Raw genomic sequence first — 16,034 nt, 5'->3', positions numbered from 1 at the left:
GGAGTTCCCAAGAATATTCTTGACCAATTTCGCCACATGGGCTCTAGCATTATTGTCATGCTGTAAAATCACTTTATCATATCTCTCGTTGTATTCCAGCCGTTTGTCTTTCAATGCTCGGCTCGAACGCACTAATTGCGTTCAATAACGAACGTCTGTGATAGTTTCAGTCAGTTTAAACAACTCATAAATACTGAGCATAACCTTAGAACAGTCGACGTGGAAGCATGATTAAGATATTCCCATGATTTTCTACGCTTGGGATTATCGTAATGAACCCATTTTTTGTCACAATGCGATGCAGAAATCCCTTTTGTCTTTGCCTTGCAAGCAGCTGTTCACAAGCAAACAAACGTCGTTCAAAATCTCTCAGCTTCAACTCGTTTGGCCCCCAATTTTCTTTTTTCTGAATTATTCCCATGACTTTCAGGCGTTTTGAAATGGCTTTTTGCGTCACTACCAATGATCCTGTCAATTCTTGTTGCGTTTGACACGAGGCTTGATCAAGTAATACCTTCAATCCTGCATCATCGAAAATCTGTTCTTCTTCCGCCATGCTGATCTTCGACGTCAAAATCACCGGGCATTGAAACCACTCTCGGCACGTTCTTTACCTGATAGCAGCCTCACCATAGGTATATGAGAGCATTCCATGATCCTTAGCCATCTATTTCAAAACGGCGGAGACAAAGTTGTACACCTAACTTTTTCTGCTCGACTCATCATCGCCTTTGTTTTTGCAACGGATAAACTGACACCTTGGCAACATTTTGGTATACTAAGCAGTTGTGGTTCACAGGGACCTAACATTCTGAAGTTTGAGTACCCACACGTCAAATCTTCAGATGTTGCATTTTCAAAACCAAAAAGCTATTCTCAACTCAAACTTATATCTTACAGCAATTCTTATTTTCTGAAGATGAATTGTGTTCATAGAAATTCTGTAGATTAGAGTCTGGTTTCTACAACTTACACAACAGATAATAACGAATTAGGAAAGCTGGAACTTGCAAAATATATGTATTCTGGAAAAAACGTAACTTCCGATTATAAAGTTTCAAATTAATTCTAAACGTCGATAAAAAAAAAATTATGGTGTCTTTCAATCAAAAATAAATCTCTTTCTATAGAATTGAAATGTCCAACCACAGTTTCCGATTTTATGGCACCACTGTAGACCTTTCACCTCCACCACTGTCACGTCAGCAGAAATATCGCAATTATCCGAAAATAAGGACCTCACACGTCGTGTGGTAGCCGATTCCAAACGTTCCAAAAAAGACAGAAAGAGACGCTCTATTGAACCCCGACAGATGAAACAGAGATAAAGAGTCGGAATACAAGAAAACCCATCACGTAGAGTTGATGATGTATCACGTGACAGATGATCTGTGAATCCCGTTGCAGTAAATCATTTCCTAGTAGGCTGCGACACCGTTTTCGGGATACAGGTCGTTAGTTGAGATTGTCTTCGATTGCAGGATGCTGCAGGCGTACGGGATGGTTTTTGGTCCAGGGATATGACGCGGCTTTGACAGTTGGCTGAGATAAATCATCCTAGATTGGAGAGCATTATGAAAATTTCGGATTTGATACGGTGGATCAAGTCGTGATGTGTGGTATGGACTTTAGGATTGAATTGGAGATAAATCAGAATTTTGTGACATTTTCCGGGGAGGTTGCTTGTCGAATTTAATAGGGGGCGCTATGAGGAGAGTGTTATTGAAAATTGTCGTGGAAGTCTTCTCTGGTGATCCACGAAGATTTCAATAAAAGGGAATTGAGATTCGAGAAACTAAAAATCATGGACTTTATGATTGTTGTACTGTCTGAAAGCTACTGAGGATTGAAAAGTGTTTTGAGAACTTCTTCTCTGAACAGCTTGTTTTGTCATTAAGTCAATGTCTATAATTTACGGATTTTGAGCCGGGAATAAAATTGAACTATAAGGTTTGACTTACTGATATCGAATTGGTGGTAAAATCAAGTGCTGTAAGAACTATGAATTTGATCTAGGAGAAAATTAATATTAATTTATGAAATGACAGTTTTAAGCTCCGTGCAAAATTTCATGGTGATCGCCGAACTAAAAAGGGCCGCTGCCAGGACCGGCAAATCGGACATTGTGCCGGGGCGCCAAATTTTTTGGGCGCAGTCAATTTTTAGTAAAATAATAAAATTATCAGGAGCCTTTTTTTTAAATCGAATAGGCGCTCTCAACTAAAGTTCTAAAAACACAAATTGGTTCTAAAATACACCTTTAAGAACTAAGTGGTCGACATACTATAGAGAATGTACTTTTAAGCAATGCAAAAATTTTTTTGATGAAATCGACAAAACAACTTTTGCAAAATTTGACAAAGAGATTTTAAGTTGAAAAATACGATTTCATATGGAATTGAAAATATAGGGAAATAACCGAGGATTCTTTAAAGAAAGTTCAGATAAATTGGGCAAAGCAGGGCAGCGAAATTTTATTTTGCCGGGGCGCCAAAATGTCTTTCGGTGGCCCTTCAGCCAGCTTCAGCCATAGATAATTCCAGAAGAATATCGATAAATATAACCAATATTTTTCTGACAACGAAACCGACAGAGTTGAAATTTTAGGAGTTGATATGAAATAATAATTTTATTCAATAATTTTATTCCGTGCAAAAGTATCACGTATGTTTTCATGACATATCGTTTCACAGATTACTCGAGAATGGTTCTTAAGGTAGAAGATTCATGCAAAATTTCGTGAAATAATTATACTGAGTTAATTTGTGGTCCGGATTTCACAGCTGTTTCAATGACATATGTCAAACAGAACTGTCATTCGAAGCGTCATATGTTTAGTTGAAGGTTAGCCAATTAACAATTAGCAATATGGTTCGATTCTCTACTTATGGTTGACATAATCTTCCATCTTACATTTGGTAAGACAGTGAAAAACTTCGAAGATACTGGATCTGTTACTGATGTCTTAAGGCCCATACATCATCAAAATGCACGCTCTATCGAAACTATTGCTGCTGTAAGTGAAATTATCGAAGAAGATCCGAATGTATCTATTTCTCGGCGCGCAAAACATTTGGGCCTCTTTTACGGCTCGCTATGCCGTATTTGGTTCTGGGTTTGCATCTCCATCCTTATGAGGTTCAGTTGACACAAGAACTAAAGTCAGCTGACCATGGAATGGATAAAACATATGCCGCTAGAGTGCTTGAACAACAACGTTTGGATGAAGATTTTTCTTCATCCAATCGTAATCGAATTTTCTTCAGCGACAGGGCACATTTTTAGCTATGTGAACAAGCAAAATTGTTGCATATAAGGTAATAAAAATCCCCATGTAACAGCTGAGAGACCATAAAATCCACAAAAAGCCACTGTATGGTTGTGCAATTTGGTCTGGTGGAGCGATTGGCCAGTATTTCTTCGAAAATGTAGTAGTCACTCAAACATCAATTCTCATCGTACTAGTCAAATGATTACCGATTTTTTTAAGCCAGAAATTGATCATAGAGAATTGGAAGAGTTGTGGTTTCAACAAAATGGTGTAACAAGCCGAAAAGGCAAAAAAAAATCCAGTAAGCATTATTTCTCGTTTCGGTGATGTGAATTGGCCACCAAGATCATGTAATTTATTGCCTTTGTTTTTTTTTGTGGAACTATTCAAAGAATCGTCGGCATAAGCCGATGATCCTCAGACAATTATCTCATAAAGAGATCACGCGGAGGACATTTAAGTGAGTTATATCGAAATGAAAAGTTGAGCAATATTATAAATGAAAGTGTGTTTTATTTACGTTCACTTCCGGAACCCTTAAAGGATAACTCTTTATGAATACGAATTTGAAAAAGCGCTCAAAGTTCCAGACGTCAATGCTTGCCTCATTTATTATCCGACACAAATGTTGAAACCCTACTTCGACCGACTCCAAACAAAACACATTGAAAAATAAAATCTCAAATCACCAGGGATCTCAAGAAATCAACTATCGCCCTATTAAACCAATAGGGAATACACCCTGTCCATCACTCTATCCAACAAAAGAATTTTGATTTACGACCAATAAACGTTGAATGGCCAAAAACCGCATATCGTCTTCTCAATGCAATGCCTTTTTCACAGATCACATCTCATACAGCCTCTCAAACCCCAATGGGGCAAAATATTTACACTGACCCTTTTTTCTACAGTCATTTCCGCATTCAAGAACGTCCAAGACTGTTTGGGGGACTGTCTTCTCGCTTCTCGAGATAGGTGTAATAAATTTGGGTTGACAAGTAAACGAAAACCGTGTAACCAATTTTGACTCTGGAGTCACTCGCCTTTGTGATGACTTTACACGCGTATTTCGTAATTTGGAGATTGGAATTCTGAAATTGTTGAAGAGCGTGAAGTCAAGAAATTGTGTGGCTAGGTCAGGAAATTGATCCAAGGGTCGATTCTCGGCCAATTTGGGACGGTTGGAAGGAATTTGGGTTGTTCTATTTTGTCGACTGAATGGGAAGATCGTGTTTTCGAGCTGGGAATATCGATTTGATAGGTATAGAAACTGATTTTTGTACCGAAGTGCGTGCGAATGATTTTTTAGAATAACAGTCTATAACTATATTTCGGTGGAATTCTGTATTCTCTATATTCCAAAAAAAAATTGAATGTGAGGGATGTTAAATAGAAGATATTGTTCCATGAAGAGTAAAAATGTTTAACATGTACAACAACAAAAAATGTTTTATCAAGAATAAAACATATACATAATTTTATATGCAAACAGCATACTATGAACTATAAAAACATGAAAACCTTTTTCAAAAAACTAATCTCGCAGCTGATTCAGAATAGTTACTCATTTACAGCATTGTTTTCAGTTATATTTTTCGTCTACACTGACTTCCGATCTTATCAAATTTCAACACACGTCAATTGTCAATATAATATAATTTGGATACCTATAGTGAAATATTTCAATAAACTTGACAGTAATAGACAAAATATCGTCTAATACTTGTTGCAGAAGGCAATTCCAACACTCACTCGCTCCTTCGTCGCTCGTTTTTGAATTTCGCAAGCGTGTTGGAATAGCAGCCCATTCAGCAACTCCTTTTAGAATCTACTATTGGAATAACAGGCTACTATTTTTCGGTGGATTTTTTTATTTTATATATTCCAAAAAGAAAACATTGAATGTAAGGGATGTTAAATAGAAGGTATTGTTCCATTAAGAGTAAAAATCTTCAGTTCAGCAACAAAAAGTGTTTTTTCAAAAAAAAAAAAACATATAATTTTATATGCAAACAGCATACAAATAATAGAAACTTGAAGGCTTTTTCAAAAAACTAACAATATAGAAATAGAATAGTTATTTATGATACAAGTAGAGAAGGCATTGATATTCTTTCACGAGTTTTTTAATGCACAAGTGTTAGAATTAGTCTTCTGATGTAAGAGTATTATACATTTTTTTCTTTAATTCACTGAATTTTTTTTAAATCAATGAAATATTTCCATAATAATATCATTTAGGGCTTTTTGCTTTGATTTGTGGGTTGGTAGAAGAGTTTTCTGTATCACAAATTTGACAGGTAATAGATATACAGGATGTTTCTGAAATAGACGCGAACCTCGAAGGAGTAAGTATACTTATTTGCTGTCAATTGAGTCATATTTATTGATGACCAAAAATCTACAGTTTCCGAGATACACCAGTTCTTATGTTTTCTGAAAAAATTCTCACCTTACTTATTTGAATTTTGGATTATTTTCATCAAAAATGGATGTGATATGTATGAAAAAACGAAACTTTGCTGTAATAGATGTTGAATGAGAATTAGTATGATTTGAAAGTTGGAAAATGAAGAGAAGAATAGTAAATTTCTAATATAAATTTGCCTGCAACTTTCGAATTCCACAATTTATGTATGACAAAATTATTTTAAAACTTGCCAAATTTCTTCATTATTTCTTAAAAATTTGTCGTTAGGATGCAAGCACTAGTTTTGTTTCAGCAGATTTTGATTTGAAGGGGAAAGAAGAAAAGAAAGGAAAGTAATGAATTGAATATTCTTTATTGCAATTAAACTCAAAATTTCAGTAGGAAATGTATTCATAAATTATGTTTGAAATGACCTCCACAATTCCTTTTACAAGCACGTGCCCTCTTTCTTATTTCTTCAGTTATTACTTTCCGCCTGAAATTTACTCTGAATCTTCTCGCTGATTCGTCTGTTCTAACGGTGTTAGATCCAGATTTCTCGTTGGTCGCAAAATTAATCCAAAATTATAATCAAATCTGGTCAACGTAGAAAAAATTAACGAGAAATGAAGTAAGGTGAGAAAGCTTTCAAAAATCACAAGAACTCAAATATCATGTAAACTGTTGATTTTTGGTTATCACCAAATAAGGCTCAAATGACAGAAAATGAGTCATACTAACACGTTCTCCAAGGTTTATGTCTAACTTGGAAACCCCCTGTATAGATAGATTCATTCTATCAACGTCAATATAATCACCAAATAAAGGTGCCAGTTAATGAAACCTTGAAATCAACAAGAAATCAATCACCCAATTAAAGTCTTATAGATACAATTCAATATCTTCGAATTGAAAAAACTGTACCACTGCCATCATCAATAATTCATAAAGAATAAATAAATACCCTGTACACCATTCGAACCAAACTGTTGTCGAGCAATCTGCATGCCCAATAATAAATGGATGGACAGAATACGGGTATATAGAAAAGACGACAGTATCTTGCCTTTGGCAAATTAATTAATCTTGTATTTGTAATAATTGTTATCTTGCCGTATACCTGTTATGTATTATGGATGATCCGACGATAGTTAATGAAATAAATATTAAATGAACCCTCATACCATCTAGTCCAATGCATGCAAATTGATAAAAATTTGCTCTGGTAGCACATTTGAGTCAACTTCGTTTTAATGAAGTCGTTACTTGACTCCATATGCGGGAAACTTTGCATTTACAGGATAATTTTCGCGCAATAAATTTTTTTGATTTTAAGCGATTTTATTCAACGGAGCAATTGTAACTTACTCCATAAATTTTGAATTTGTGTTATTAACTTATTGCCATCTGGTTGAAAACTATACTTTGAACAAATACATGTTAGCATTTCATAATTTAATACTAAGCTCATGTAAGACTGAGACCTTAGAATCCTAAGCACATCATGCTGAGGAAATCACGAGCATGAGTCTCTATGATCGAACCCAATCTACAGGGTAGGTACCAAGATACCTTCGCTCTCACACACTATCGATATGTCCCTCACTGGTATCACTTCTACTTATATCCCGTATACTTAAGTTAATGCTACTGTGTTTGTTATAATAAACACTGCATCCTGGGTGGAAGTATTATTTCTTACATTAGAAACTTAAGATAATTTATCATTCATAATTTTCTCCACAAACAAAAATGAGGACCCATTGTTGTAGAAAAAATCGAAATTCTATTCTTTTATTAGAAAATTTTTTTTGAGTTGTTTTTGCAAACGAACACTATTGGGTGACCATCTCTTTCCTACATAAGTTGAGGATGTAGATTGTAGAGAGTGAAAGTATACGTTAAACTCACAAATAGATAATTTTTTTTCTTTTTCAGGACCTTATACTCATTTAATTTACAAATGCAACTTTCTAATGAATGTCCAAGGCACAAATGAAATTTGTATTTTTATATCAGTTTGAAGCCTTTCTCTGGGTATTAAAACTTTGAGGTTTAAGATAATAGCTTTAGCTTCTGGTGATGTGGATGCCAAAGAGGTGGGTGTTGTATTTAAATGAAATTACTACTAAGAGGAAGTATTCTAGGATTATGTGAACCTAGTGTTTTTATCCTTATTTCTTTTTATGTGAAGATTGAATTTCAAAACAATTCACTATTGAACTTCCTTCGTTGGGATTCAACTGATCCTTTTTGTTTCACTTCAGTTCTCAATGTTTAGCTAAATCTAATTTAGATACGTTATGTTTTATTTTTTTTAATTTCATCACTAATTCATGTAAAGGGACACTTATGGGAGAGATAGGTGAATAATATTGAAAATAAATATATCACTTATAATTTTTATTGATTCATTCGATTTCCACTTAATTTATACAACAACAATATCTATCAACATATGGTTCAATTTAAAAATTACCAAATCATCATTTATGAAGATTTCATGACAATTCATGACAAATATTTAGACAGTTCAGAATCACTGGAGAATATAAAAAGGATATTGCACAAATGCTTCACCGAAGAATCTACAGATATAAAGGAACATATTTAAAGTTCTTACCGAACTCAACTAATCACTCGATTAAATTTACACCAACCTATTTACATTAATACTGATTACATTTCTTGTACAAAATATAGATACACAACAATATACAAATAATAACCTGCTATTCCTATAACATGTCTATATATTACAATAATAAATTAACTATGTTTATGTACATATTTAACACATCGACTGCCTTCCGTGGAAGGCTCTTTGGTTGCCAAACTGGTGGAAGATTACCACCTTTATCAGTGGTTACTTCTTGAAGGAGGACTGACAGATGAGACGTTAGGTCTAGGTATTGGGGAAGCGTAAGGACTGAAACGATGCAATCCTGGGAACATAGCTTTGGGCAGTCTCAAGTCTGAAGGGGAGTTTAAGGAAGTAGGGCTAGGAGAACCGGAAGAACTTGGAGTCGAAGAAGGAGGAGGAGTCAACTGTGGCCTGTGTGGCGGCGGAGGACCCAACAGACCAGGAGGAAGACCACCATGAAGAGGAGACTGCCAGGCATGACTACCCTGTCCCCAAAGTTGGGCTTGCAGTCCTAAGTTGACAGGAGACCTCTGACTCAAGTAGACCTGCTGGCTTGGTGCGCTGCTCAAGAGGAGAGCGTGGAGGTCAGAAGGTCCGTAGGGAACACCACCTGTCCTTCCCCACATTTGGATCTGAGCCCTGGCTTTTTCCATCATGGCAGCTGAGAAGATGTTAGCGTTGTTGTTCTCAGCGTCCATGTGATCGTTGGAGTAGAGACGTAGAGAGGAACGAAGGAAGTGCTGATCCATGAAGCAATCGATTGGCTCTCTGGAAATAAAAAAATTGATTAGATTATATATTGTATCGGTTGGTAGATAGCTGTAAAGGAATTATGGAAGTTGTATCTCTCTTTTTGTCAACAGTTCACTATTTAGTACCGAGTTTCAAAAGATGCTTGTCAAATGATAAACTCTTTTTGATGGAAAATATTACTGAGAAAGCAAAGCAATGGTTACATTAATATTATTCAGATTCTGCTCCATGCGTAGTGGCAACTTGCTCAAAAATCTAAAATGGCAACAGTGGCCCAACGAGGTTTTGCAATACCATCAAAGAGTATGCTGAAGATGTTCTGTTTGGCTTTCGTTCCAGCTTAAACACTCATTAGAAGTAATGGATGAAGAGCATTGAGTGGTCGAAGTTTAATTAATAAGATGTACAAATTGCCTTCTGTTCATTTCTAAGCAATAATTGCGTGTATGAATGAGAATTTAATTACTGCCTAGAAGCAAACGATAAACGATATTTCAACATTTCAATACTAAGGATTCGTTCAGATAATCACCTATTACTTCCAAAGAGTTTCTTCACACCAATAGGAACAACAAACAGTAAATTTTCAGCATAATTATAAATGGAATTAGGGATTCATCAAGCCGAGTAACTTGATATTTTAACTAACTACTTAAAAATCAAGTTGACACAATTGAACTTGACTCGATTTGAGATATTTATGGCTTGATTTGAAATCAAGCAACTTAATATATTTCTGCAAGCTCGTGCGCGATTAGACAAAATAATCCTCTTCAAAGGATAAATAGGTGAGTTTGCCATCGATCTATATCGAAATAATTGGGAAATACAAGCCACTGGCTTAAAATATGTAGAAGAAGAAGAGCCATCGATCTCCTATGTTTATTCAAGAAATCTCCTGTAATTCCAGCAAATGAAATGGCTTGGCGTTATGAAATAGACAAATTCCTGACTGAACCACGCGCCGACAGTCCTGAATATATGTCAGAATGGTGGAAGAGGTACTAAGACGGTTTTCCAAACTCGGCCAAAATGGCAAAAGGTTTTTATCGAGCCATACTTGGTTCCTACATTCTTGAAGGTTTCTCGATACTAATAAACTATATTTTTTATATTTAATATTTTGTTATGTTTAATAGTGATTTTATTCGTATTTCCATTCAGAAATAGTCTTTTTTTATTCTTGTATAGAATAAGTTTCATAAATGAAAGTGTTATTGGCAAGGTTCCTTCTCATTTCATCATTTTTGTTATCGATGTACACACTACACAATAAAACTTCTAAAAATCAAGAAGCTTGATAGAATTCAAGTTCTAGATGAATAAATACTTGACTTAACTTGAAATCGAAAAACTACTACTTGACTTGAACTGTCGAAAGTCAAATAGCTGATAGTAGGTGTTAGTGTGTACTTGATAAATAAGCACTTGACTTGAAATTGAGAAACTACTACTTGTCTAGAACTGCAAAAATTAAGTAGCTGATAGAATGTACTCGATTTTTCAAGTACTTGATAAGTAAAAACTTAACTTGACATTGAAAAACTACTACTTGACTTGATTTAAAGTCAAGTCAAGTAGCTTGAATATCAAGTCAAGCCGTGAATCTCTTAATAGAATCGCAAAACTTTCCGGGCATGTTACCAAAACAATTTTTCATAACGAGAGATACCTCTCCCGAAGAATCTCCATCTAATTCACCCAATTTACGAAGGGTTGTCCAAACCATCATTCTTCACAAGACGTAGAAAATTGCCGAAAGTGTCGAGCCCCACCCCGTAGGTAACGGGAGGAGGCATTTAGACCCTAAATGACCCCTAATACCTCCGCAATGTCCCTCGGGGCCCGGCAGATCGAAGATACCTAAGACCTAATCGTTCCGGGCCGTATCGAAAAATCGGTATCACTGCCCAGTCGTTTCGGCGGCTAAACAGCAAATTAGAGAGGCGGCGCGATCTATCTTCAGAGAGCACGCACACGTACGGTGAAAGTGATAAGTAATAATTCACGGGGCCCGCGGGCCTGGCCGGGCCTCGTTCCTCTCGTGATGGAAACAGTGGCGTGGCTGGATCTTGAGGCTGCTCCACATTTTTTCGCTTTTTCAAATTTTGTAATGGTTTGGGTGTATATCGCAATAGAATTGATTGTATCTTCTCAATTTTGTTCATTTGTTGAACTGCTCAGATTCGGGGTGACCACGAAAAGATAGCTAATGCTTGCCAAGATAGCTCAGCCTATACAATTCATTCCCTTTAAGTCCTTATTATTTTTCTAAAGCTGAATACTTCGATTCTTTGATTGCTCGATTCCTCAGGATATTGTCACTGTATAATAAACATACATTACAAAAAAGTAATGACTATTAACAACAGCCAGTGAACCATTCGAAAAGGGCGATGTAAGCTAGGATATCATACACTCATCTTAAAATAGAAGACTTGTGGAATGAGTGAATATCGAGATCATTTTGATTATTCTCACATTTATTATGAATGCATTTTTCTTATCGAATTTGTTTTGGAAAGTGTACTACCATAGCTGGGGATTCATCAAGCCAAGTAGCTTGAAATTTAAACCAACTACTTGACTTGAAAATCAAGATCATGAAAAATTAGATACTTGTGCTTGACTCGACTTGATTTTAGGTATTTATTGCTTGTCTTGATATCGAGTTACTTGATAAAGTTCCCTCTCATTTCATTTATTTGAATTTTTTTTTGATGTGACACTACACAATAAAATTGCTGAAAATTAAGTAGCTTGATATGATTCAAGTACTTGATAAATAAATACTTGACTTGACATGAGATTGAAAAACTACTACTTGACTTGAAATCAAGTCAAGCTCAAGCCAAGTAGCTTGAAAATTAAGGCAAGCCGTGAATCCCTAGTTTCAAGTGAGATATTGCCCGTTATGAGCAGGCTAGTTATCGAAAATTAACTCATAAGGATCTTATCTTGTAAGACATCACGCAGAGAGCATTATTTAAAAGATGTCGAATTTCGCACATATAATGGCAAGGTCCAAGCATTATATTGAAATGAAAATTTGATCCTGAATGAAAGTGTGTTTTATTTACGTTCACTTTCGAAACCCTTCAGTTTGAACTAGTAAGCCTAGGGATTCACGGCTTTGCTTGATATTTGAGCTACTTGGGTGAGCTTGATTTGAAATCAACTCAAGTTCAAGTCAATTATTAGTTTTTCAATGTTAAGTCAAGTTCTTGATGAATAAATATTTGATTTGACATTGAAAAACTACTACTTGACTTGAACTTGAGTTGATTTCAGGTCAAGCTCAAGCAAAGTAGCTTAATAGCAAACCAAGCCGTGAATCTCTAAGTAAACCCGCTGATATACCCAGCTGACAAGTCTATAGGAACATAAGTCTGATTGCCCTTACTTTTATACTATGAATGAATTTGTTGTTAGGCAATCTCCGCTTGCCAGCCTCGCCGTCAAGCACGCCACTGTCTTTCGAATTTAATTTACGTGTTTCGACCGCCAGAGGACGTGTCCGCGCGCCGCCCTGTAATTTTGGCCGATCGTCGTCTTCACGTGATGATATAATGAAGGCCGGGCATTTTCTCACACCTCAGGTAGACGTACCGTGTTTTCCCAGTTATTTTCTCCCGCGGGGCCCCCCCGAGATCGGCATCTTTAATTAGTGGATCGCGACCCCTGGTGGTCAAGGCGGGGCGTTTCGTCTCTCATTAACGCTTCACCGAGATGCGATAGCTCCATCCCGGCATTATTGATTGTTTTCGGCGGCGTGCACACGCTCCGCCCGCTTCTATGATTTGTGACGTTGCCCTTCTCGACGTTCTTGCCTCCGTTCGCGGCCACGGATGCTGTCGGGGGCGGTTCGGGCTGTCGCAACCCCCTCGGTCTTCGACGGTATCCGGGTCGAAGGACCAATTTCGATTTATAACGTTCGACGGATCGAGTGGCTTTTCGATTCGATTTGAATTGATTGGGAAATGAAATTCGAGCACTGGATTCGTGTGAGCAGCGCCTGTTGGCTGTTTGGGGGTCACTGAAACCGCATACAGTTCTGGCAATTCGGTATATTTGAAAGATGAAAGAAATGCCTGAAAACAATCGGAGGTGATAGCGTTCTACCCTCTTCCCTTCCACAAATATTGGAAGTCCAATTAGAAACAAAAGTGAGAGTGCATCCCTACCTCTACAAATTTTAGTTCTTGGTATTTGAGAGCTGACAGTTCGTTTGGACGATTTATTTTTGCTTATCCTGGTCAACAAGTTCCATCTATTCAAGCAGTTTTGAATATTTTTCATCGTTTCGAAAAATGCAGTTGCATTAACATTATGTAGTATAGGTTATCATGATGACAAAGAGTCTCTCCCCCAACAGAGTTAAGAGGGGTATGTATGTGCCTCTGTAGAAGCAAAAGAGCCTTTCACCACCGATCAAATTTCTCAAGAAATTGGATTCCTATAAATTGAAAACTATCCGAAAAATTTTCCCAGAAGATTGTATCAAGCGAATGAAACTTTGTGAGTTTATGTACAAAACATATTCTTTTTACCGATGAATCCTCATCCATTAGTAGCCAGATATTGTCCTTAGGAAAATAAACATTCGACTGTATCAATGAGGACGCTACATTCTAAAAAAAAATCTGATCATGGGAATATGAAGAATTTATCAGTAGTTTTCTTACAAAATACCAACTAAGAATACAGATACTCTAGACCGACTTATTTCGAACATTCCTACGTATACCTTCTCTCAAAGCGATGTTGGAACGAGAATTGTTCAAATTATAGCATCATTCTATCTCTATAAAATAATGGGATTTCATCTCTGTTTTTGGCATACAATATCAAAACGAATCGTCTACAATACTGTATATGAGATGTGATTTATGCTGATGTCAATGTTGTCAGTTGGTTTTTGAGGGGTTCTAATGATACGATCTCCTAGAATGTAAAAATAACGTCAGACCAATCATATCTCAACATATTGACAAAAAATAGATTTCTCTACTTTTGCAAATACTCTATTTGGAAAAATCGCCCTTATTTTGGATTTAATTTTGTAAATTGAAGTATTACTTATCAAACGCTAACTATTTTACAACACTGTAACTATGTTACAATCGAGCCAACTTTTCAATAGCGAACGTACAGCGGCATCCGAAAAGAATCAATACAACCATTTCCCGCACTTTATTTAACCAAAACAGGCCCACTTTCCCATTTTCGACCCCGCGGAAAAATTGAAAAATCGCGTATCGTTCTCCACGTGACGTCCGCGCTTTGTCCATGGCACACGCGATACCCCGCGGACGTGGAAAAATGGATCCCTGACTTATCGGCACGTATTTTCCGAATTTTCACACAGCCACAACGTTAATTAATCGTTTAAACGACCTCGCAATGACGACTTGATGGATTTCTGACATGGCTGTGCCGTTTTGTCGGTTAATGGCGCTATGAAACGCCACCGAGGAGAAAGGAGGGGGGGTGATTTGGTGAATTATGCATGAGACGAACGTGCTACCGCTAGATGGCGCGTGTAACGCCGGTTCCGGCAAGATGAACTTTGGCGGTATCGCTTAGGAGAATTTGCATAATGGAACTTCGTCGTAGAAGCGGAATTGTGTTTCGTTTTATTGACGAGGAGTTTATGAGGATGTCTGCAAATTAGCAACTGAAACTCTTCCAACGACCGAGGTTGTTCAACGCTATCGGTTCTGTGGATCAGATCTGGTCTACAGGCTCTGGTGATCTTTCAGCTATACAGTCTTTGGTCTTTGACTTGTATATATATTTAAGCAGTAGATTCTCGAGATCAACACACTTTTCATACCATTTGGTGGACGATGTAGTATTTACAATACAATAACTGTGTTTCCGCTTTTCCGTTGACGATAATTATTGAATATTATTCTATTTCATTGTCGACAACAATATCGAATTCAGCTTGCAATCACCAATATTAGCTTTGACATCATCTCCAATAATTTTTTATCGTTGTTTATTTCATTTAATACCCCAATAGTTACCCATTTCACTTTTCATTTTTATATAAGTGAATATCCTCTGGTGAAACACTACGTGTCTTTGCTCAGGCAAAGAATTTGTGGTGCTTTCACCAACTTATACCAGAAAGCTGACAGACCACTCTCGGTGCAAATACCTTCTGTACCGCATGCAGATGGGATCAACAGGCTCTGTGGAAAAAAGGTAGAAAGAGCCGAACACATAGTGTGCAAATGTCCTAGGCTGGCTGGCGTAAGAACCACTAACATGGGAAAGTCAGTTCTGGATACTCACGAAGTATCGCATCGACAACCTCCCTGGGTAACTATGGTTAAGAGAAAGAGGCCAGTTCCCGGAAGTCTAACAGAGCCGCAAAGATCCGGAGTCAGTGAATAAAAATAATAAATAAATGATATTCATCTGTAGCCGTGCAAACTTCGAACGTTGCCAAGTTGATAAACACAGAACACCACAGCAGAACACTGAGATGAAAGAAAATCTCTTCAGAATTACAAGCTATATCTAAATTTAACGCGCAATACTTCGAAAGTGATGTGGATATTTGCTTGAGCAGATGAGGACTCAAATTATATTGATCCTCCAGTTCCAGAGTTCTTATGAACTCCGGTATCTGGATTTGCTTCAAGGAGGTTACTTCCTCACTTCTACTTGTCTCTTGCCAAAGCATTTTTTGCGTTGGCTAGCTATGGCGAGGCATGCCATCACCAGATGATCCGGAGTTACTTCCTCCTACCCGCAGAATCTGCACACGTCGTTTTCTGTTAGACTCATCCTCAGAAGGTGCTCCATGAGGCGACAATATCCAGTGAGGTGTAGCATATTCTTGCTAAGATCCAGATACTTCTTAGATTTGGCAGCATGAAAGTTTCGAAGAAACTTTTTGGAATGATCCAAGCCATGAGGATTATGTCAGAGTGTTGCTC

At 37.0% G+C, this 16,034-nt stretch overlaps 1 protein-coding gene across 1 annotated transcript in view; it reads right to left on the bottom strand.

Moving 5' to 3' along the window:
• Positions 1-8,072: 8,072 nt before the first annotated feature.
• The window catches only part of LOC123678277 (T-box transcription factor TBX20-like), a 79,624-nt gene continuing 71,662 nt past the window's right edge, over positions 8,073-16,034 (bottom strand). The window contains exon 5 of the mRNA XM_045615246.1: positions 8,073-9,096. Coding sequence (XP_045471202.1) covers positions 8,544-9,096 — 553 coding nt within the window. The 3' untranslated portion in view covers positions 8,073-8,543. The remainder of the gene's footprint in view (positions 9,097-16,034) is intronic.

The sequence above is a fragment of the Harmonia axyridis genome, chromosome 4 (assembly GCF_914767665.1).
Source record: "Harmonia axyridis chromosome 4, icHarAxyr1.1, whole genome shotgun sequence".
Lineage (NCBI taxonomy): Eukaryota > Metazoa > Arthropoda > Insecta > Coleoptera > Coccinellidae > Harmonia > Harmonia axyridis.
Note: the sequence above shows the minus strand (reverse complement) of the source record. Positions and strands in the feature narration are given on the sequence as shown.